Here is a 19,804-nt window from a genome sequence, read left to right on the forward strand (position 1 = left end):
GTGAAACTGGCGAAAATGAATTCATCTGCGATAAATTATCACCAATAACTGACTTTTCACCACATATTGAATATGGCCCTTAATGTACAGACGGGATGTAGTCATGTGTCACAATCCTGACAGTGGAATGCCAGCTAGGGATTTATGATAGGTGTTGGTATTTCGATGCCAATCATAATCCCCCGACGTCGACATCCCGAACAAAGGTTAATCCGGGGTGCCCTTACCATTAGCCACGCGTCGGGAAGGGCTAGGATTAGGGAGTCTAGCAGGGGTTTTTATTTTTTTAGGTACCATTAAGGGAGGGTTAGGATACTTGCCTGCCTCTGTCAGCATCTTGATCCTGTCAGGCATCTGCTGTCGGGTGTTGAACGCCCTCGGCATTTCAATCCCATTCCGTATACAGACTCAGTCGCACACAGATCTACAAGTCTAGTTCTTTTAACATTTTTCTCCCGAAGCGCTCCTAAGTCACTGCAACTATATCCACATCAATCATAGTTCAACACCAGCTGTTACAATATAAACCAGAAGTCAAAGATGTCAGTGCTACAGCTCTGTGACCGATCTATAGTTCCTTTAAAAGGGATCAAATGATATATAAAAGGATCACTATTAAATGTGATCCACATTTGGAAAAAACTTTAGTCTCTTCAAAAAGGGCAATATGTATCCAAACTTGTTCTATAGCTTCAACCAGCAACAATCTCTCGTCTTAATGTCTCAATGAACGGATTTGTAGCAGGAGGGTGAAAATAACTCATTTATTTAAAAAGTCCATAAAAAAAAAAAAAAACTTTGCTCCTCCTACGTTCACAATAAAACAATATCCAGCATAACAGAAATGGTAGCGGACAGAGCAGGTGCATCTACTCCAAATCCACACTCTCCCCGACTTCAGGCGGCTACAGAACATGAGTACTTAACCTTTACCAGCCAAAGGACCAAAGAGGCAAAGCATCTTTCATGGATAAACATCATTATTCCTGGACAAAAGTCCATGAAAGATGACGTTTTGCCTCTCTGAGACCCGATTTTTGGCGAAAAAAATTAAAATCTGAACCTGCACATCCCTAGTTATTACACCTCTGTATGAGATCACCAAGTAGTTTTCTGATTAAAATAGGTCTACGTATATTATATGCATGTACTTTGTCATACCTCTGAGGTACCCGGAGCAGATACATTTATCTCTCTCCTCCCCCCACGTGTGAAGAGAAAGGAGTGCAGCACTTGGTTTGGGTACATCCCAAGCACTTCATCTTATGAAGATTTCATTACAGCTTATTTAAGAAGCAGCCACAGGAATACAAGTGACGTGGTACAGCATAATGGCAGGCACTGTGGCTCTGTCCAACTCCAGGACTAGTACTTTATACTTTGGCTAATTTAATGTATTTTGATTAATGTGTCCTGACAAATGCTAGACAATGGAGAGTCATGTATGGTTACCAGGCTGTTCTTTCCCCCAGTCCTGAGGTATTTGGGATCTGGCAAGTGCTGACTAATCACCTCCACAGGAACTTTATCCCATGTAAACTAATTTAAATATACTGGGCTTTTCCATCCCCACAAGTGTTCACCCCTGATCATGATTGTTTTGTCTACTTGAAGTTCTAGCAAGACATCTGCAATGTGGACAGGAAAGCACATAACTGGCTTGCAATTTGATGACCCATATTTGCCAATTTGTCATACTTCCCTTCCATGCCATGCTGTTGGCAGGTATGAAAAGGAGGTGGCATGAGTTAAACACTATTCTTGTGGTCAAGCAGGATGACCACTTTAATCTTTACACCCCTTCCCTTCAGTGTTCATTAAGGTGGGCATGACTTGAGGAGCACCACAAGTCCATTGCAGGTTTGTTAGTGTACTTGCTGGATTATTGCCTGCTAAGGCGTCCAGAAAGTCATCCTGATTCAGGACTCTCCATGCTAGTAGGTAATAGCACAGAACATTCCCAGCCTCATACTGCACCCTTATCAAGTCTATCAGATAACCAGTAGCTGGACAATAGTCAGTAGATTGTTGCTTTGAAACCCTCCCCCCTACAATTTCAATTTTAGATTGTTTGGACATATTTACAGTGACTTGCAAAAGTATTCACCCCCTTCGCTTTTTACCTTTGTTACATTACAACCTATTTTATTTTTTTATCTGAATTATGTGATGATCTGCACACAATAGTCTAATTTAGTGAAGTGAAATGAGATATATATATAAAAAAATAATAATCTTTATATATAAAATTCTGAAAGTTAGCATGTGCATATGTAATCACCCCTTTGCTATGAAGCCCCTCAACAGTTCCAGTGCAACCAATTACCTTCAGAATTCACAATTAGTGAAAGTCCACCTGTGTGAAGAGGGGTATTCAATATGAAACGTTAACTTCACTGGCTAAGTTAATGTTTCATATCGGATTTTTTACCTGCGTTAAAGTATCAGGCGCGCGCCCGCTTATACCCGTATTCAATATAAAATTAACGAAAACGGGAAACTCTGAAGTTGGATTTGCGTAAAGTTACAATTTTTTTTTTTTAAGGAAAAATTCGTAAGACCCCCTTAAAGTAGTAAAAACATGGGGGAACACTATGGGTACCCAGTTTTAGCCTTTAATTGAAAGCCGGGGATTTAAATAGCAGGTGTTTTTTTCAGACACTGAAGAAGTGATGCGGAAGAGCACTTAGGTTATTTTTTTCGTTTTTTTAAGTGGTCCCATCAAATTTGGGGTACATGAAAATAGGTACTAGCATATTTTGATGTCCCTAAAGTAAGTTCTTAAAAATTCTGCATTTGTGCACCTGCCGCTTTAATTCTATTCTAGAAAACATCTGCCGCATACTTGCAGAATAGCCCTGAACCTATTTCCCTATTGTTAAACAATTTTTTCCCACCCCAATTTTTAAATTAATTTTTTGGGGGTGTCCCTATTTTTTTTTTTTTTAAACTTTTTTTGATAGTTCATTTTTAAATGTCATTCCCAGGGGTGCAGGCTATTTTTTTTTTTAAGCCTGCACCCCTAAACCCCAATTCTGCACTTTTTTTCAACACCTATTCAAAAGTGAAAAGTTATCCCCGTTTTTTATCAAAGACTTTTCAAAACTGCGATAAGTCTTTGAAATTGAATACGGTGTAAAAGTCAAACCTGCAATAATGACGTCAAAAGTGCAACATTAACGCAAAAACTATTATCGCTCCCATATTTAATACCCCTGTAAGTGTCACATGATCTGTCAGTATAAAAACACCTTTTCTGAAAGGCCCCAGAGACTGCAACACTACTAAGCAGGAGGCATCACACCATGAAGACCAAGGAGCTCTCCAAACAAGTCAGGGACAAAAGTTGTTGAGAAGTACAATTCTGGGTTGGGTTATAAAAACATATCCAAATCTTTGATGATCCCCCGAAACACCATCAAATGGAAAGAACATGGTACCGCAACAAACCTGCCAAGAGAGGGCCGCCCACTAAAAATCACAGACCAGGCAAGGAGGGCATTAATCAGAGAGGCAGCACAGAGACCAAAGGTAACCCTGAAGGAGCTGCAGAGTTCCACAGCAGAGACTGGTGTATCTCTGCATGTGATCACAATAAGCCGTACACTCCATAGAGCTGGGCTTTGTGGAAGATTGGCCAGAAAAAGGCCATTACTTTTTTTTTTTATCACCAAGACGACACGATTTGAGTTTGCCAAAAGGCATGTGGGCGACTCCCCAAATGTATGGAGGAAGGTGCTCTGGTCAGATGAGACCAAAATTGAACTTTGCCACCAAGGAAAACACTATGGTGCAAACCCAACACATCCCATCACCCAAAGAACACCATCCCCACAGTGAAACGTGGTGGCAGCATCATGCTGTGGGGATGTTTTTCAGCAGCTGTGATTTGAGACTGGGACGGAGGTTCACCTTCCAGTAGGTGAATGACCCGAAGCATACTGCTAAAGCAACACTTGAGTGGTTTAAGGGTAAACATTTAAATGTGTTGGAATGGCCTAGTCAAAGCCCAGATCTCAATCCAATTGAGAACCTGTGGCCAGACTTGAAGATTGCTGTTCACAATCAGAAACCATCCAACCTGAAGGAGCTGGAGCAGTGTTGCCTTGAGGAATGGGGGAAAATCCCAGGGGCAAGCTCATTGAGACTTATCCAAAGCGACTTGCAGCTGCAATTGCCGCAAAAGGTGGCTTGACAAGGTACTGACTTTAGGGTGGTGAATAGTTATGCACGCTGAAGTTTTCTGTTATGTTTGATTCACATAAAAAAAAAAAAACTTCAGTTGTAGGCATGTTCTGTAAATGAAATGGTACACACCTTCAAACAATCCATTTTAATTCCAGGTTGTGAGGCAACAAAACATAAAAAAAAATGTAAAGAGGGGTGAATACGTTTGCAAGTCACTGTATAATGGGTGTGCGGTGCACACAGGCCCCTGGGTCCAGGGGGAGGGCCCTGCACACTTATTTATATACTTACCTCTCCAAAGTCCCATGGAGCAGCGCTACCTGAAACACCTGTGAAGTGGCCACTGCCAGTTTTGTGGCGTTTTGCCCAGTAGGAAAAAACAGGAAAATGGCTTATGCGCCATTTTCCCAGTGATCTGCACAGTAGACTCCTGCTGCTGGCAGCAGCCCAGGAGAGTGTAGGGGGTCCTGGACAGGGAGTGAATATGGGCCCTTTTCTTAATATGCCCCTGTTAGATTGTATATACACATTGTCAGACTGGGACATGAAAGGCTCACCAGGGAATGCAGTGGTAAAGGCCCAAGCTTAAGGGGTGTGGCCAGCCAAATATTAAAGAGGACAGGGACCCTTTATAAAGGATGGGCAGGGTGTGTCAGGATCAAGCACTTTGATTGGCTGGAGGGCTAATCTTTGTGTAGTTTCCATAGAAACAAGTAAGCACCCAAGTTCATCCATGACCCTGCTCCACCAAGTTACTGACCCAAAGAGGAGGGGGATGGGGCCCTCAGGGATTTTGCCTGTAAACCAGTCCAGCCCTGTATACACAACATGCAAGCTGCCACCACATACAGAAATCCATCTGAACTACAGTTTGTCATATTAACCCAGAGATTTTATTCAGAATGCAGGTGGAAGTGCTGCGACATGTTTTATTCCATTACTACTGCTCAGGATACTCCAAAATCAAAACAAAAAAACACCTCTCAGGCCAAATTACAGTATGGGAGTAATGTACAGTGCTGGATTAAATTATATACTTAAAGCTGAATGTGCTGTCGCAGGAGAGCCTCTTCCCCTTGCATCTCCCACAGAGGTCCTGGCGGTGCGGTCTCTTTGGATCTACATGACGCAGTTTCACAGGACAGATGCATCTCGTCTGTTTGCAACTCTGTAAGCAAAGGGGAATTTATTTATTTTATTTTTTTGGAGGGGTAATTTGAGGCAGAATAAAACTGGAGAGTGGCCTGAAGCTTACAACCAGGTTTGCACATCAGAAAACCACAAATATTAAATAGGGATTTTCTAACATTCGAGGACTGTGGTGTTCCAGCTAGACAAGTGCAGTGCATACAATCCAATACAACAGTTCACATTTTAAATACCAGGGCAACAACCTTTATTTATTGCTCCCTGCTGTACCTTTTACCAACCTGTGTTTTCCTTTTACCCTCCCCAACCATATAAATACATTTTATTTTCCAAATACAATCCAATGATAATAGCACATTAGACTAGTGTTGAGTCTAGTGCACAGGTTCTCAAACTCTGTCCTCAGGACCCCAAACCGTGCATGTTTTCCAGGCCTCCTCACAGAATCACAAGTGAAATAATTAGCTCCACCTGTGGATCTTCTAAAATTTGTTAGTGAGTAATGACTACACCTGTGCACCTGCTGGGTGACCTGGAAAAAGTGACCTGTGGACAGTGTTAGAGAACTACTGGTCTAGTGGGATGGAAGGACACAGCACGGTGTGTATAATAACATATGCAGGAAGATAAAGTAATTTACATGGTAAAAGTTGCAGGAGGAAAACACACACCTCAAGTAACTTCAACAGGTTGTGTTTTCTGGATTTCCCTGATCATGCACAGGTAAGTCAGTGTATTTTGCCGAGTCATTAATTATCACACCTTTTTCCACATATAGAAATCCATAAAACATGACCCGTCAGGAGGACTGGAGTCTTAATGGAGTGAACAAATAAAGGATAGAGATATCTCCATCACACATTAGGCTACAAACATTTTAAATAGGAATACTAGATTTCTGCTTCGTGTATTCACAGATGCACAACACATGTAACAGGCTCTGCGGAGGGTCCTAGAAGCAGGAGACACTTACCTGACACATGATATCCTCCACTCTATAAGGATTAAAGGATTTCTGACATGTTCTGCAGAACTGCTTGAAGTACACCTGACAGAGACAAGTAGTAGATTCAGTGTTCTGTCCATGCTACATTATATAGCCCAGACAAACAGACACCTACCTTGTTTGTACCCTGCACACACCAGACGTAGGCACTTTCCCAGCGAATGTTGCAGTCTTTACAGTGGTAATAACCATACTTCTGCTCCAGGAACTAAATCAGATAGAAAAAAAATAAAATGCTGTTTAGGTCAGTGGTAATCTATAAAAGTAGGAGACAGAAAGCCAGGTCACTGGTGCTCTATACATTGCAGCTGGAGCACATGGAAGAGTCCATTCCCCCTCCCATCAACTTTTTTTTCAACCAAGTGGATAAATAGAAAATAAAAGTTCCCACCTTGTTAAATTAAATGTAGGAAGGAGGGTTACTTCTCATTTAAAAAGGGAACTACAAGTACCTGAGGCATAAAGAATGATCAGATAGATAATGTGTATGTTTTGAGAAGTTCCTATCAAGCTTTGGGCTTATTGGCTACAAAAGTGTTGCTGTGCATTTTGTTGGAGCTATTGTGATGTAGAAGAACCTGCAAATCTTAACTTTTACAACACAAATAATTTTTGCAAACACAGAGCAACAGATTTCTGACTCATTTGTCACTCAAGACATGGGGTTTCCACAGGCACATACAACAAGCACACACTCCAGGAGAACACCCAAAAGGACACCTAATACAGGTTACCACTCTATTCAACTGGAGACTGGTTAAAACATTCTGAATGTCAACAGTAAATGAGCGAGAGTCAAAAAGGTCAGCATTTAACAAGTCAATAGTTTCTCATCATTTTTATGAACAGGCTAAAACAAACGTGTTGACATTTTAGCGATGAAGTATTAACTGTCAACTTTGACGGTCGCCCATTTAAAATGGACCTAAAAAAATACAGGTCTACAGAATGGTCGACCTAATGACCATGTCAGCCTTTATACTGTCAACATTCAGAACCAGTTGACCTTGTGATGTCAACTGTCAACCTTTATACCAGACCCATTCAACTTTGTACACAACCAAAACAGTGACTATAACATTTAGCTTGAATAAATATACTAGGTTTCTGTTGGTGGGTGGGTGTTTGAAAGGAAGTTTTCCCCCAGAATAATAGAGGGGATGTATTCAGTCTCTTGCAGACTCCATAGGAACTCCCCAAAGATTTTACAAGTTCCACCATAGTAGCCTCATTGCTCTTGTATTTAATAGCCAGACATTTTTTTATTTAATTTTTTTAATTGTCGGCTTTCTGCAATGTATGGGTCAATCTTATACCCAAATATTTGGTGGTACCATTGAACTGGAGAAAAAAAGTTCAGTTTTGTTTTTTGATTTTTAAGCCACCCCCCCCCTAAACAGGTGGATCAATCAGTAGTCTAGTAAACCACCTTCATTAACCTAAACTCATGTAAAGGATACTTAAGATACACCGGGGAAGATTTATCAAGCCCAGAAACTGCATCAGCGCACGTTATGTGCGCTGATACCGCTTCTCCCCGATGAATGATCGGGGGTCTGGGCGGTAAGTGACAGGGGCACTATACGCCCGTCATTATCGGCGCTGCTATCTACAAGATAGCAGCGCTGATAGCCTGGGCCATGTACGAACGGTCATATCGTCTGTCGGCCCGCTGAAGCTGACTATCGACAGCTACATCCTGGCGCTAGCCTATCCCCATAGCAGGGACAGTGCTGTCCCTGCTGCGGCTCCAGGCTGCACACGGGGATTTTGCGATACTTGCAAGATCCCGCATATGCTCAGAGGAGCCAGCAGGGACAGAGACACAGGAAATCAGCACTAGGCTGATGCGGGTAGCGCCGGAATTAATGCTCCCCCTCTCCAGCTGATGTTCATACATTCATCGGTAGTGCTTGCGGCTTTGCCTCGGTAAAGAGGCGAAGAGTTATAGCGGGACATTAAGTGCCGCTATCATACATCTACCCCACTGTTAGTTAGGCCTAGACCCCCACCTGAGAACCATTACATCTGAAGCTGGGCATCCACTATACAATTTTCTGTCAGATATCTGTCCAATCTGGCTGGTTGGAATGAAAACCTGGTAATGTATGGGAGCAAATTACAGTCAATCATATGGTTTTAAACACTGCAAAAAGGACAAAAGAAATTGTTCAAATTGGTTAAAAGTTTGCTTTAACCAATTTGTCTGAACAACCATTTTTGGCTATTTTCCAGTGTTTGTGAGCAAATGGACAATTGTCATTTGCTCCCATACATTACCAGGTTTTCATTCCAACCAGCCAGATTGGACAGATATTTGAGATAATTGTATAGTGGATGGCCAGCTTTACAGAGAATAATTGTAGTATTTCAGAACATTGAAAGTAATCACCAGTTACATAGAACAAGGCAGAAAATCCACAAACCTGGAACCGCAATCTTGTCTGTCCAGGTGAACCAGTTTGTTGGTTCTCAGACTGACCCTCTTGAACCTCTTCCTTAGGGTCATCAACCACTTTGCTCCCTTCCTGAATTGATTTTTGGGGAGCTTCATCTTTGCCAGCCTCTTCATGGGGCTTCTGTCCTGGTTCTTCACCCTCTCCTTGAAAAGTGGCAAGCTTCCCTCCAGCAACTACAGGAGAGTACACAGCTATAGTTCTGGGGAAGTGTACGCTCTTAGCTGGTGTTGTGGGACTTCCTTGCTCTGGAGGAACCTGCTGAGGTTTCCTGAGGGTCCCATCCCTCCTGCATATTAGAGTTCTAGGACCTAAAGAGCACTGGACAGAAGCATCCTGCCTGGGGTTCACCTGAATCCCCACATCCCTGGTATTTGCCTTCCTTAGCCTTGGAGTGAGATTAGGATTCACCTGAGACAAGATGGCTTTTAACTGAGCTCTCTGATAGTTATCAAAGTAATCTCCAGTGTCTCCATAATTGGTCATATAGTTCTTCTGCCTCCAACTCATCCCTTTGTGCTTGGGGTTTATATACCTGTAAGAATAAGGGTTATATGCAGAATACATGTAGTTATCCATTGCCTCTTCTGTGAAGCTAGCCATAATGTCTAGCTACAAGGAAAGCAGAGGTACCTGTTTAAATAGTGCTTGGTCTGATTACCAATCAAGGTGTGGTGGGGATGTGTCTGCCTCTCAGTTAATAATCTTCAATTTACAATGGAAAGTGTATGATAAAAAATAAAGAAAAAGAAAATGTCAAGACCAGTTCTCAAAAACACTCTCAGTGGATCCATGAAATATGTCACAGCATTTAAAAAACAACAACTAATTGTCACTTAAAAATATAATTGATATAAGCGCAGCTTATGTTGTGGGATATTTATTAGAACACAACTGCTGGTAATGATCTAGTATTATTCACTATTGTCTGCTTCTGAAAAATAATACAGTGATCACAGTAATTATTAGCTGTCCATGGTAAAGTCACCTTTGTAGCCGCAGAATGCATACAGCACAATACAAAGCTGATGTAAGTCTTACTAGAGGGTCATTAAAGTGATGCAAACCATATGTTGCTTTGTTTTCAAGATAAAGTGATCATTAGCTTTCCTATTACCATGTAGTGACAAGCAAATATACCTCTGTCACTGCAAACAAGGTTATCTTTTTAAATTATTGCAACAGATGTCAAATAAACTCTAATCACTGATGAGAAAATCAGCTGCTTCTGGCTTTTGGTGTCTAGGATTGCTGGCCATTGGCTACTAACATTGTGCAGGTAAGGATAGGTTTCCCAGCAAACACTGATCTCCGTTTAATTACAAGAAAACCTGACTTACATATAAGGTGTTTATTGCAAGCAAAAAAATAAGTATTTGCAGTTAGTTTTTGGAGTTTAGGAACTTTGAATATATATGTTTGTATGTTAGCAGTCTGTGAAACCCAGCAGTGTAAACAGGTAGCCCAGGTCCCGTTTTCAGCGTGGGGACATCCAGGTTTCTTGGTGCCTGGAGATGATGTCATCTCAGAATTCATGAGATGGAAGGCAGACTAATCTCTGAGGTATGAAGGTTTAGCCCTGGCTATGGCTGAATATCATGGCTCAGGTTACTACTGGATTGCTAGCACTTTCACACATCAACCCTTGTGATCAAAGAGTTCTCATGAAGGTAGAGGTCAGTGAGGGCATGTTCATACAAATGAGGGCCATGCAGACCTGCTAATATTCACAAATGCCCCTGTTAGGAGGCGTACATTTCGCATCTGCTATAGGGAGGTAGCAGTACCGGCTTATGATGATAATATGTTGGTGAATAGCCGCGTATGACGCCTATGCAAACGCGGCCTCATGTTGTGTGTAAATCTGTTTTTTTTTGCGAGAACATTTAAAAACGATTATTTTTAATTTTACTTTCAACTGAGCCTCGACCCCAATGTTCCTTTTTCACACATGCATAGATGTTACTACAGTTCTGGTCCCTGATGGTTTTCGTACATTTCCGAAGGTGCAGTGCCTGCGCATGTACAGGACAAGTCCTGCATGATCGCACACACTGCCCCCCAAGCTGCTCCATGATTGGGGGTAGCGCCAGCCTTCTTCCCTGGGAGTGCCGAGGCCAGAGTCTGTGTTGGAGGATGCAGATTTTCTGGCTTTGCAAGCAGACGGGAGGCGGCCAGTCTGACCAAGCCTCACCCTCCTCAGATAGCCGATGCCAGAAACGTTGCGACTGATGGTCGTGATGTTGATCCAATGCTGCGTCTTAGTACGCAGCACTCATATCTGCAATGCCTCTTGCAGGCATTAGCATATTAGTTGTACAGTATTGCACAGCCGTTTCCCACCAATACAGTACATATGTGAATCAGGCCCTCCGATTGCCGCACAATCCCTTATGATGCAGATTTCTCCCTGGTGCTTTCTTCCATACTCTTAATGCTGACTGTCTGCACAGATACCAACAGTTCTCGCCACGTTGGTAGCTCCCAACATTATTGTTGGCCATCTATATGTCTCCCCATAACAAAAATCATTACATGAACCCTTATGTCCTTTTAGCTTTGTAAAATTACATTTCTGATAGGACTTGGGAAAGTTCTAGTATTTGAGTGTATGGTTAAGAAATACTTGTATAATGGTCTGGGGTAATGTTAGGTCTAGTGTTAAACCTTGGTATATATTTAGATACTGTGGGTCTGCTTCAGGAAGGATCGCTATTCTGCTAATACGCAGGCTACGCAGTTGCTAATATCAGCGGTGCTATGTAAATGTTTGCAATCGCATTACGATCACAGCCTAACACAAGGACGCCCACTTCCCCTTACTCACATCCATATACTTGGGCAACATAGAGAAATAATCTGTAACATGGAGTAGCATCAGACCCATACTCAGAGTTAAGGCAGGTCAGACCTCACTCAGGAATTGCTAACTTCAGTGTACGCTATTAGGCCTCAGGCTGCGTATGGTATTGCAGTGGATAATTGGCACGCCTGCGTTCGCCCGACCATCCCCCATGTCACCGCCCACAAACAGCACTTCCTGTCAATCACTCTGCTCTGTGTCTGCGTACCCTCTGCAATCGCAGTTCAGATCGCAAATGCTAGTTCGCGTACACACACTGCGATGCACACACATGCACAGTGCAAATGAATTGTCCGATTGCGTGTGTATTAGCAGCTGCGTTCCTTGCTGAATCAAGCCCTGTATTTGGTCTTACGTTGAGGCAACCCCAATGAAAAGAGACAATGCCCACCAGAAAAAAATTTACTGGATGTGGTATAAAATGAGGGTGTCGTTCCAATGGATAAGCTTAATCGTGACTGTTTGGAGGAATATCCAATGTTGGGCTTAGTTCAAGGGTACATGAATGAGATGTGTCCTAGGACACTAAGGGGTATATCTACTAATTGTGGCTTTTGTAACCTGGCGATTGTTGGCGGTTTTGCCCACAGAATCTAAAATGGCAATAATGTTAGATACAAAACCAGAAATGCTTTGCAAGCAAAACCGCCGACAATCAGTGGCTTTGAAAATCTGCCGTAAATATACCCCTAGGGGGCTTATATAGAAGTTCTATTACTGTGCAACTTATCCATGCTCTGTTACTAGAAAGTATAATGGTGAAACCATTGTGGTTGTGGGCCCAGGTCAAATGTCTCTGCACTGAAACGTCCCTACTTGTTGCAATGGAATGTACGGGTCTATAAGAACATTACAATCAGTATCCATTTGTTTTACTGGAGAGTGGGCGACGTGCCAGTGTTAATATTCTACTATCACCACACATTATATAATAAGTATTTTAGTGAAATAAATGACACCATCTCTATGCGGAGAGTAGTAGTGCTTCAATACATTTATAAGGACATTCACATGCTTGTGACACATCTGTCACCATTGCACAAACCCTCAGGAACCCATTGTACAGTTCTTTATTGCAGCTTGGGATTATGGGTAATGAGCGCACAGTCCAGACCCTGAACCAGCTGTGACTATGCTTCTCAAGATAAACACTGTAGCCTTACAGACGGTAACAAGAAACAATTTATATTATTCAGAATTAACATTGACATTTTTTACTAGAGTCCGTTAATTCATCATAATACCGTGTTTTGCTCACATATCAGAATAAAATTATACACACATTTCACATTATTTAGGCAGTACACTGGGCATAAATACTAGTTCTAAACAGAAAGTGCCAATTCTTAAGCATTTGCAATGGAATATGTCAAAAGTGACCAATTTAGTGCACGTGGTCACATCTCCTGTTCTGTGTGCTGGATTCTGGGCCCGATTCAGTAGCGTACGCAATTGTGATTACGCATGCATGCAGTCCATCGTTTGCCATTGCGCATTAGTACAAGCCACACTGTGTGTGCGCAGCGAACTAATTGCAATTACGGACACACAAAAGAATCCTTTGCAAAGTGTGTGACAGGCTGTCAGCGTTTGGGGGTGGTGACGGGGGAGTGGTTGGTGAAACGCAGGCGTGCCTGTCAGTTTGAACGCCGTTACATGGACGTGTATAAATTAGCCACTGCGATTGCATACACAGCATGAGATCTCTCTGCGTGTGACAAGACTTGCCATTTCTGCGGCTGGTCAGGCCTGTTGTAAATGTGCATGACGGGGCCAATGTACGTTGACGGTACCCGTGTATATGCAGAAATGCGAGGTTGAATGGATGTGAGAAAGCAGCAGTGGGCGTCTTTATGCTGACTGAGCTGTGGCAGGCATTAGCATATTTTCGCAGCTACCTTGCATGCGATTTTGCAGCTGCAATCGCAATTGTGATGCGTACTGAATGAGGCCCTCTCTTCTCAGTATCTGACATAATTCTGGAATTTGCATAAGTGTACAAATTTTATATATAACCAAATGTTATTGTGACCATGCCCAGTAGTTATGTTGAGTGTTTAGTTCATTATTTCCATTGAGACAGCAGAGTATATGATGAACGTATATGCAGTTACCAAGACAGCAAAGTGTCCCAGGAAATTGAATTAAATTGGCAAGTATGCACCCTGATGTAAACTTGTCACAGATCTTCAATTTAAATTTTTAACGCAGTCCTGAGGGTGGCTCCTTGCTTATAGAATTTTGGTCTTCCGTGGCTACCGTTCCATATGATATTTCATTAATCTCTTCCTCTTTCAGTTTTCTATATGAAATATCTGTGTCCTCGTCTTCTTCAAAAGGCTCCGGTTTATGGAGAATTTCCTTCCTGTAGAGTTTGTAGACTAAGACGTATATTCCAGCCTCAGCGGCCTGGAATAGTGCATATAGCAGTGGGAACATGTACATGCTTCCTATGAGCTGAGCAGGAAAAGCGAGTTTCAGGAGGGCCGTACAGAGCTGGACATTTTGGCATCCTGTTTCCAGAGACACGGTTCTCCTGCAGTTGGGTGGCAGGCTGAATAACGTAGCTAAGCCGTATCCCATTGCATACCCTATCATAGGCATGATCACGGCCACAATATACACAGACGGGGGAATAGTGGCCAGGAGCTCAGGTCCCAGCATTGCTCCGGTAAGAATAAACAGGAGGACCAAAGTTACCAGTAGAGACCAGAGGGAAACCTAAAGGAAAAACAAAGCGAGAGCTGAAACCACATGGGAATATCTGCAGAACATACACCGTACAATAACTCAAGTTACTGAATCCTGGATTTGGTTCAGTGTTCTGACCACAACCAGACATATTTGAAAGGATTCAAGGAAGATTGATTAATCTTGGAGTGAGATATAAGGTGGAGAGAGACAAAGGGCCTCATTCAGAGTCGGTCGAAGCGGCCGCTCGGTTCGTACGGGAAAAGGGGCCGGATATGCAAATGATTCCCTCGCAAGTTGCGTCCCTAAGTTCGGATCGGTAGCTGGCCGACCAAGGGGAGGAAGCGGCCGGAAGACAAAAAAATACGCCCCCTTCTCATACGCATTACACGTCATCTCTGGGCATATAAGTATTAATCGAGACCATCGGGAACCATCGGAACTGGTCGTAGAGCTTAAGGTTGACCATACCCTATCTTAAGCACTACAATCAGGTCAGTGTACAAACCACCCATGTCACATGTGCCATGACGCTACTTTGTTAATTATGCACTCCCATAAAACACTGTTTGCATAGTCAGGCACGCCTGCGTTCGGATCTCCACTCCCCCGTTTTCAAGCACCTTCCCCTGTTACCACCCACAAACGCCTCAATCTGTCACTCAAACTACCGACCTGGCTGTGTTCAAGGAGAGAGAAATTTCTGATCGTAGCGGCTAGTTTGCGCACGCGCATTGCGAACTTTACGCATGCACAGTATAGCGAACATCGGTGGCGTACGACCGTGCGGCAGCTTCGACCAACTCTGAATGAGGTCCAAAGTACCAACCAATCAACTCCTAACTGTCATTTTACAGGTTGTGGGCGGGATGTACTACTCACCATCTTTTGGATGCGATACATCACGCTACTTATCGGGTACATACCGGCGTTAATAACACTGGTATGTACCTAGAAATGGAAAGCTTTCCTGATAAGAGCTGTTCTCTGTCATCCGACATCTCATGCGGCGCATGACGTGGTATCCCACAAGAATGCATAAAGAAGCCTATAGGTTTCTATTAGGCAATGCCATCTCCAGATGGCATAGCCTACCAGGTCTAAGCTCCAGAATATATTGAATTCCGGAGCTTAGTACTGAAGGGGAATGCTGCCAAAACTCAGCAGTTTACTGAGTTTTGAACGCATTTTAACTTTAGTACATCCTGACCTGTGTTTGTAAAATGACAGCTAGGAGCTGATTGGTTGGTTCTTAATCTCTCTCTACTCTATCTCTCTCCAAGACTTAGTACCATACCTGCCTACTCTTCCGATTCACCTGGGAGCCTCCCGAAAATCGTGTGCCGCTCTCGGGGCCCCCCGGAAAAGTAGGCAAGTCTCCTGGCCCCTCCAGTCCCCCCTGAAATTCAGCCACAAACACCCACAGCGGGGGGGTGGGCTGATTACGTGAATCGCGCTGAATTGCGTCATCATGACCCTGCCCCCTGCTTCACAATGTCGGAAATCTCGGCATTGTGTATTGGGCCGGGGCCAAAATTCAGCGATTGTGTGGCCAAGCCCCCAGCTATGTCCCTAAATGTCATGTAATGCGCCCGGCCGCGCCCCGCTATGCTGGCCCCGCCCCCTTGCTAAGCTGCCCTGGCTGCTCCCTCCCAGAGGGGACAGCCAGGATGTCGGCAAGTATGCTTAGTACATCTATCCCCTAGTCCAGGGGTGGGGAACCTCAGGCCCGGGGGCTATATAGGACCCACGGAATCATTTGGTCTGGCTCTCTGAGCTTTTTTCTGTTAGCCTCATTCAAGGCACCCTGCAGACAGAATCTATGCAGCAGTGCCGCCTGGGGCGTCCTTAGGATGCTTCAGACGGTCACACCGCTGCCCTTACAGCTCCCCGGAGCATCCTCAGGATGCTCCGGCCATTGCTGTAATCACTGGCTATTGTGGCCCCGCCTCCGTGTGGGGTCGCACAGAGAGGGTGTGACCTGTACCGGGCCCGCAAATAATATTATATGTATCAAAATGGCCCTCGGCAGAAAAAAGGTTCCCCACCCCTGCCCTAGCACGTAACCAGATCCATTTTCAATACTGAACTGAGGGGGAGAGTTATAAAACCTTCTAAACAGGAGAAGTGGAGGTGTTGCCCATAGCAACCAACCCAATTTTAACTATCATTTATCCAGGACATGACAACAAATTATAACTAGAGCCTGGTCAGTAAGTACAGTCATCACCTTCACTTGTCCGCATTAGAAAAGTTTGATAAATCACCCACTGAGATGTGCAATACTTCCTTTAAGCTGTACAGCTGTAGTCTGCTCTGAGTGATCCAAAGTGTGTGCACAGTGGCTGTAGTCTGCTCTGAGTGGAGGTGACACTGACAGTCACACTTACTATAGTCTCCTCTCCCATGGTCATTAGCTCCACTATGACCCTGACAATGACACTTCCTCCTGGTGCCTTCACATCACTTCTGGGAACATTCAGGATCAATCACCGCTTGCTTAGTCCTGAATAACCCCTGAACATTTAGCTAGTGATAGGAGAGGCCAAGAGATTCAGGTTCAGAAATGAATGGTAAATTGTTGGATCTCTATGCAATAGTTAGTTTGCTAACTGGGTGCTGGGTGCTGGCAATTTCTAGGGGTGTGTGTGTGTGTGTGTGTGTGTGTGTGTGTGTGTGTGTGTAGGGGGGGGATCTTTGTGGCACTGCTAGATGGCAGTATTTGGAAGTGCTGGGTGCTAGCAATTTAAAGAGGTGCGTGTGTGAGTGTGGGGATCTTTGTGGCACTGCTAGATGGCAGTATTTGGAAGTGCTGGGTGCTGGCAATTTATAGGGGTGCGTGTGTGAGTGTGGGGATCTTTGTGGCACTGCTAGATGGCAGTATTTGGAAGTGAATATGCGCATCTGTGCAAACGTTGCAGATGAGAGCATCTCTGCAATTAGTGATATGCATAGGAATAGGAAGAGGTGTTTGTAAACCATGTGCTTTGTACTGTCGTAGTAGTATATCTCTGCAGTATTTGGCTGGTAATGGCTACTTATCCCTGTGCAACACTTGTCTTTTACTACTGGTTAAGACAAAGGTGGTAATTTTCTGCGCAGATGAAAGTATTATGTCATGTTATGCTTTACAAAAAATAAGTACAATTTAATAGGCTCTGTATTTATCTGAAGCAATTTGTTTAAATTCAGTATATTCCTATTTATAGCATAAAAGTGTGTGTCCCACACCTCCCCACACCACTCCACACAGTCCCAAACCACCCCACCGCCCACTCCACACTGCCCCACACCACCCCACACCGCACCATACCATAATGCCCCACACAGTTCCACACAGTCCCAAACCACCCCACACCACCTCAATGCCTGCTCCACACTGCCCCACACTTCCCCACACTGTCCCACTCCGGCCCAAACTGCCCCACACTGTACCATACCATACCGTCTCAACGCTCGCTCCACACTGCCCCACACATCCCCACATGCCCCACTCCGGCCCAAACTGCCCCACACCACCCTCTCCACGCCGCACCAAACCATTCCATAGCACACCAAACTGCCCTTACAATACACTAATTATGACTCTTTACAACTGTGAAGAATGTGCACATTTCTCTTTCACACTCTGGGGCTGATTCCGAGTCACACACAGTTGCGGCAGCCGCGGAGCCTGATTTGCTACCTTATGCTAATGCAAAAAACCATAGGGCTGCCCATTAATTTTACCCTGCCCGTGCAATAGTCATCATTAGCACTTGTAGCAGACTCATGCCAGATCCGGACTATAGAGTTTAGATAGAAACCAGATGTTATACAAGCAATTGGTCGCCAGGGACAAAAGGTCGACATGGAAGAAGGTCGACAGGTACAAATGGTCGACATGGTCAACGCGTCAAAATAAAAATGGTCGACATATATATTTTTTTGTTAGGGTTAGGCACTAGAAGGGACGGTTAGGGTCAGGCACCTACCCCGACGGTTAGGATAAGGCACCAGGAGGTAGGGTTAGGGTTAGGCACCAAGGGGAGGGTTAGGGTGAAGACTAGGGTTAGAAAAACAAAATGTGTAGGATTAGAAAAAAAAGTCAACATTTTTAGTGTCGTCCTTTACTGTATCGGCATTTTGTCCCTGTCAACCTATTGCCTGTCTAACATCTGGGACCAAATGTAATAGGGTGTCTGTTTTGGGAACAGTACAAACTTGCACTTTTTTGCACTTTTAAAAAGTGCGAGTTTGGCCTGCAACTCGTAAATGTAATAGCCTGCAAACTTTTCAGCCCGAGGCTACTACATATGTGATTTTAGGCAAGTTTTGAACTAACTGACACCTTTTAATGCGACTAGCAGGTATGTATGTTATATTAAACTTTTACTGAAACGATGTGTGTGTGTTGTGTTTTTTTATGTATTTATTTGGCTGTGGAACTACAGGTACCAGCATGCAGGGGAGGCTTGCTGGACGTGTAGTACCACAGCTAAAGACAATATTTACAACTCTATTTTACACTACACTTTGACATTATCAACTCGGCATCCACCACCCTTGGGTGGCCTGGGGTGCCCTGGAAAGGGGGACCCCTTTATTGGGGGACCTCAACTCCCCAGGGATCCCCAGCCTGGGATGACTAGCGATCAGGGGTAATGCTTTGGCCAGTGAAAGGTTTTCCCTGGCTGTGGCATTACCCCCCCTGCTAGAAAGAGTCCGGTGCTGGAGATTACAGAGGACCTCTACTTGTTTTGTCCCCTGTTTTCCACAACCAGGGCCGACTCAGCAAAGCCCTGTGCTGGTTTTTCATATACAGGGGACCCCTACGCATTTTTTCCCCTGTATTTTTAGAACCAGGACATGCTTTAGAAAGCCGGGGCTGGTTATGCTTTTGGGGAGGGGCTGCACGTAATTTAAAAAAAACCCCAACAACTATTTTCATATGTACACACAGAAATATGCACGTATCTCATGGGTATGTGCATGTTTCTGTGACCTGCTCAGGATATACTCACTATCCTGGTCTATTATTTGGGGACTTTTGGTCATCTTTTTTTTGCGAGTCTGAAACTCGCACCCTATTACATTGGGGAGTTGATTGTTTTAAATGGGAAAACATCTGGATGTGATTTTGATAATGGCGAATTTTAGTAACTCAGAAAAAATGTGAGTGTACATGAACTGACACCCTATTACATGGGAGAGTTGTGAAAAAGTGCGAGTTTAGCACAAAACTCGCAATTTACCAAAACAGACACCATATTACATTTGGCCCCTGGTGTCTATCTAGACATTGCCAACCTTTTTTACTGTCTATCTTTTATACCATAACCGCCTCATGGTGGGTGCAGGAGATGTCAGATACAGGCTTCCCCTCCCTGTACGCAGGACTCAGAGTCACAACAAGCTTAACACGCACACAACACTCCCACAAGTCAGGGCGGTTCCGTGCACTCACATTGC

At 43.9% G+C, this 19,804-nt stretch overlaps 2 protein-coding genes across 2 annotated transcripts in view; both read right to left on the bottom strand.

The window, feature by feature from the left end:
• Window positions 1-5,058: 5,058 nt before the first annotated feature.
• On the bottom strand, window positions 5,059-9,423 carry ZAR1 (zygote arrest 1). The gene is made up of 4 exons (XM_088475277.1): window positions 8,770-9,423; window positions 6,459-6,551; window positions 6,311-6,385; window positions 5,059-5,356 (listed from the first exon to the last, which is right to left on the bottom strand). Exons 1-4 carry the CDS (start codon window positions 9,400-9,402, stop codon window positions 5,213-5,215), a joined length of 945 nt encoding a protein of 314 aa, XP_088331403.1. The 5' UTR covers window positions 9,403-9,423; the 3' UTR covers window positions 5,059-5,212.
• Window positions 9,424-12,728: 3,305 nt separating this feature from the next.
• The window catches only part of SLC10A4 (solute carrier family 10 member 4), a 30,613-nt gene continuing 23,537 nt past the window's right edge, over window positions 12,729-19,804 (bottom strand). The window contains exon 3 of the mRNA XM_088475276.1: window positions 12,729-14,383. Within this exon, the coding sequence (XP_088331402.1) occupies window positions 13,865-14,383 (519 nt within the window). The 3' untranslated portion in view covers window positions 12,729-13,864. The remainder of the gene's footprint in view (window positions 14,384-19,804) is intronic.

This window comes from Taudactylus pleione, unplaced genomic scaffold (genome assembly GCF_031769625.1).
Source record: "Taudactylus pleione unplaced genomic scaffold, aTauple2 ptg000169l, whole genome shotgun sequence".
NCBI lineage: Eukaryota > Metazoa > Chordata > Amphibia > Anura > Myobatrachidae > Taudactylus > Taudactylus pleione.

Coding starts and splice junctions, on each gene's coding strand:
- ZAR1 (XM_088475277.1), bottom strand. CDS start 9,402: ATGGCTAGCTTCACAGAAGAGGCAATGGATAACTACATGTATTCTGCA. Junction 6,386..6,458: donor GTGTGCAGGGTACAAACAAG/GTAGGTGTCTGT, acceptor TGTCTCTGTCAG/GTGTACTTCAAGCAGTTCTG. Junction 5,357..6,310: donor TGGAGGATATCATGTGTCAG/GTAAGTGTCTCC, acceptor CTTTGCTTACAG/AGTTGCAAACAGACGAGATG.